At 39.9% G+C, this 3735-nt stretch overlaps 1 protein-coding gene across 1 annotated transcript; it reads left to right on the plus strand.

The window, feature by feature from the left end:
- Positions 1–2025: 2025 nt before the first annotated feature.
- On the plus strand, positions 2026–2829 carry LOC121403869. The gene is made up of 3 exons (XM_041591889.1): positions 2026–2527; positions 2581–2683; positions 2740–2829. Exons 1-3 carry the CDS (start codon positions 2026–2028, stop codon positions 2804–2806), a joined length of 672 nt encoding a protein of 223 aa, XP_041447823.1. The 3' UTR covers positions 2807–2829.
- Positions 2830–3735: the final 906 nt, after the last annotated feature.

Genomic DNA, 3735 nt, shown 5'->3' on the forward strand with positions numbered 1-3735 from the left:
AGATATTTTAGGGTGCACAATTAATTTCTTAGGTCAGCTGTTTTTTGTTTTCATTAGTGATGATAGTTGCGCTGATAGGCAGAAAAGCGCTAAATGAAAAAAAGCAACTAAATATATCGAATAGACGCACATGAATCAGAGACCGACGCAACTTTTTGCCACCACTAGGGCCCGTCTCCGGAAAGACGCAAAGAAGCATGACGCAGCCCCAATGTGAACGGTCATTACACTGCTGGAACTAAAGATAAGGCACTCTAATGTCAAACGTTATTTCTGCGCTGCTTATAGTTGCTTTGCCCGCTCTGGCTTGGCATTAAAGAGCAATCCTGCGTCCAGCTGATACGGACAGTTGTTACAGTCTTGTTCTGTGGCTCATTTCAAAAGCTCGAAATCTGAGGCAACGTTCATAGTGAATGTCTTTAACAAAATTTTAGTTGCCATTACAACGTATCCAGGTTTTGGGCAACAATCATAGCCATATAGCAGCTTCCTATACTCTAAGCGTGGCCGTCAGGTCTTGCTTTTGGTCAATTGACGGCCGGGGCTAATACAAGGCCGGGGATGGATTGGGTTTTGGAAGACTACTAGAAAAAAACCCTTTTCGGGAACTGGGCACACCTTAAAATTCGAGCACAGGATGCTTTACACGCTTGCCATGCCATAAAAACCGGCCCTGATAGCCGTAACCCACTCCAAAATTTGTACGATGTAGCTTCGGTTCTTTCCTTTCCGACGTTCCCCAGTCCTACAGCTGGTTACCAATTGGCTGGTGCTTACAATCGACATTATTTCGTCTACTCATAGTTGAAGTCCTCCTTCTAAAACTCTATCCACAACTATATTATATTTTCAACGCATAATGAGGGGCTTAGTAAGGTGATAGTGATAACATAAATATTAAAACCAGTTCTGACATCTCTATAACAACGTTTAAACAACATATTCCTCGGCAGCTAGTTCTTCTCTTATATCATTGGGTAACAAAGCCATTGTTTCTGTCAAAATTTCGATAAACGAATTGATTTCCAAAATTTTTGATCGATGTCGTTCAACTTCATTACTGAAAAGAAAAAAAATATTTAAATTATATTCATATTGCTAGCCTAGAAATAACGAGAAGGAACGTGTGAATCGCTTCTGTGGACGCGACTCTACTTTTATACCCGTACTCAGTCAGTATAGAAATTTGAGAGCTTTTGATTTATGTAGAACTAACAGACCCGCGCGCTTCTCTGCTTAATAAATGCATTTAATGTTTAGGAATTCATCGAAATTAAACAATAATAATAAAAAGCAACAAATATACTTACACAAATTGCTATTTTTTCAAGAAAACGATTTTTCATACAAAAAGGTATCAAAATTAAATTAAAGATTTTTTGATTAATTTTTGATTCTTGAGGAACATTGTTGAGCTACTGAGCTTCTTCAGTAGCGTTGTATTGCGATATTATTAAAAAAGCGATGATTGTTCAATATATATATTCACAGTTTATTGTGCTGAAGTAAATAAGCGATACAGAGTCGAAAGGATAGTTAGCTGGATTCAAGACGGGGTCCTATTGAAGACGCGGGGGTCGGTTCAAGACGGTGTCGGATTGAATAGCTCGATTCCAAGACGATGCGCAGTGATTGTAAGATCAAGACTAATTCAAAGGGCAGGCGGGCCGAATTGCCCGTGCCCTAATGCGAGCGAGAGAGCGTTGTGCGTTGCTTAAGACTATTTTATTTCCCGGAGTTGCTGACGCACCGCTATTTGTGAGGAGAGACGTGGCCAGAGCCAGGGTTCGGTGTCTCTGCGTATATCAGTTTGACTGTTGTTCCCAAACTGTTTGTAACGAGATATGGCTAGAGCCATGGTTCGTTACAATACTATATACTATATTCTATATTCTTGAGAACAGCTGATGAAAGCAACACAATTTTTTTTAATCAAATAAATAATGAATAAAAACACGAGGAATCTTACAGAAACAGACCTCATTATTTTGTCTGCAGTCCCTAACCATACAGAAAGTATACTGTATGGTTAGTGCTGGGGTGGAGCAAAATGAAGAGGATGTTTTAAAATGCATGGAAGCGGCGGGCTTGTCTGCAGCCAAGTTACAATTTATTGTAGAACTGCAGCCGCGATATGGATCATTTTGGGAGAAAGATGTTGTGCAAAACTCCGATGCGTTTCTCAAAGACAACTTTCGTATTGAAAGGAGTGCTTTCAATATTCTGGTTGGAATTCTGCCCAATCTCCGAAAGAAAGAGTCTAATTTTCGACTGGCAATCCCTCTGGAGAAAAGGATAGCGATATCACTATATTGCTTGGGATCCTCTGCGGATTATCGCACGATTGCGAATCTTTTCGGTGTGTCCAAAGCCATCGTGTGCCGTATTTTGATGGAATTTTGTCGGGAGGTGACTGCTGTACTTGCTGGTGAATATTTGCCAGCAGAATTTCTTACCCAGGAGAAGATTACGGAAACAGTGAAAGGCTTTGAGGACATGGGATTTCCGCAGTGTTTCGGAGAAATGGGCAAGTGATACATTTTTAAATAATAAAATTGTGCATGACTGACTGACACATAGATGGCTGTCACATCGAGGTCCAACCGAGATGTGAGGATGCAGTGGATTACCGGAACTACAAGGGTTGGTACTCCACCGTCCTATTCGCCTTGGTCGACTACCGGTAAGAAGTAGGTTGCCTAAATGCAATGGAATTTTATATGTTCTTTACTTTCACAGTTACAGATTCACATACATAAATGTAGGGTGTCCCGGCCGAGCTCATGACTCGAAAATTTTTTTATAACTCCAGCCTAAGAATAAAACTGGATGAAACTGAATTCTGCATTTCGATTTTCCAAAACGGTAATGAAACCCTATCCGTTTTTCGTTGAGTCTACTCCAGAACATAAGGCATTTAATTACAACTTGTCAAAGGTTAGACGTGTAGTGGAAAATGCTTTCGGCCACCTCAAGGCTCGGTATCGGAGGATAGGAAAGGGACTAGACAACGACATCAAAAACACTACAAAGATAATTATCTTCTGCTGCATTCTTCAGAATTTCTGCTCCACCCATAATTGCGAAGTCTCTGAAAGATGGCAGCAAGATGCAGGTACCATTCAAGTCCAAGAAAAACCTCAGCATGAAGTTTGGCCGGGAAACTCGAACATACCGGCTGAAGCTATAAGGAGCGCTCTTTCACACCACTTCTTCGAAACAACCCTTTATAAATAAACAATTTTAACCATTTAACTAAATATATTTTGTTTTATTAAAATACTATTACCGATTTTCAAACAGCTCAAGAATTTTCTTTTGAAAATTCGCCGAGTTTTCAGCAACAGTCTGCATCGCCTCCAGCTTTTTCTCCTCTACTTCCAGTATTTTTTCTACGATTGTGTCGACTCGACGACGTTTTGGTTGGGAACCCGAGTTCTCTCTACCTGAATTTTCGGTCGCTGAGGTGTTGCTCTGGTCAGCATAGAAATCTGTAACATCCTCGGTTACACATAAGAAGTCTGCAAAGAATGCATTTCATCAATAATTAATTTAAATAATTTGTATTAAATATATTACCTGTGGATTAAGGACTAAGCAATGTATGCAAATAATGGCATGTAACTTACCTGTATTTCCTCGTCAAATTTTCTATTTTGTTCTTCACCTCAACATGAGCAGGTCCAAACTCTTTTAAGGCATCCGCTATTTCCTTATAAATATGAGAGTTATTGT

Source organism: Drosophila obscura, unplaced genomic scaffold (assembly GCF_018151105.1).
Source record: "Drosophila obscura isolate BZ-5 IFL unplaced genomic scaffold, ASM1815110v1 contig_160, whole genome shotgun sequence".
Classification (NCBI taxonomy): Eukaryota; Metazoa; Arthropoda; class Insecta; order Diptera; family Drosophilidae; genus Drosophila; species Drosophila obscura.

Bases quoted from the DNA above. Each gene is read 5' to 3' on its own strand.
- LOC121403869 (XM_041591889.1), top strand. From the start codon at position 2,026: ATGGTTAGTGCTGGGGTGGAGCAAAATGAAGAGGATGTTTTAAAATGC. The intron at 2,528-2,580 runs GCAAGTGATACA...ACTGACACATAG, and splicing joins GCAGTGTTTCGGAGAAATGG to ATGGCTGTCACATCGAGGTC. The intron at 2,684-2,739 runs GTAAGAAGTAGG...TTACTTTCACAG, and splicing joins TTCGCCTTGGTCGACTACCG to TTACAGATTCACATACATAA.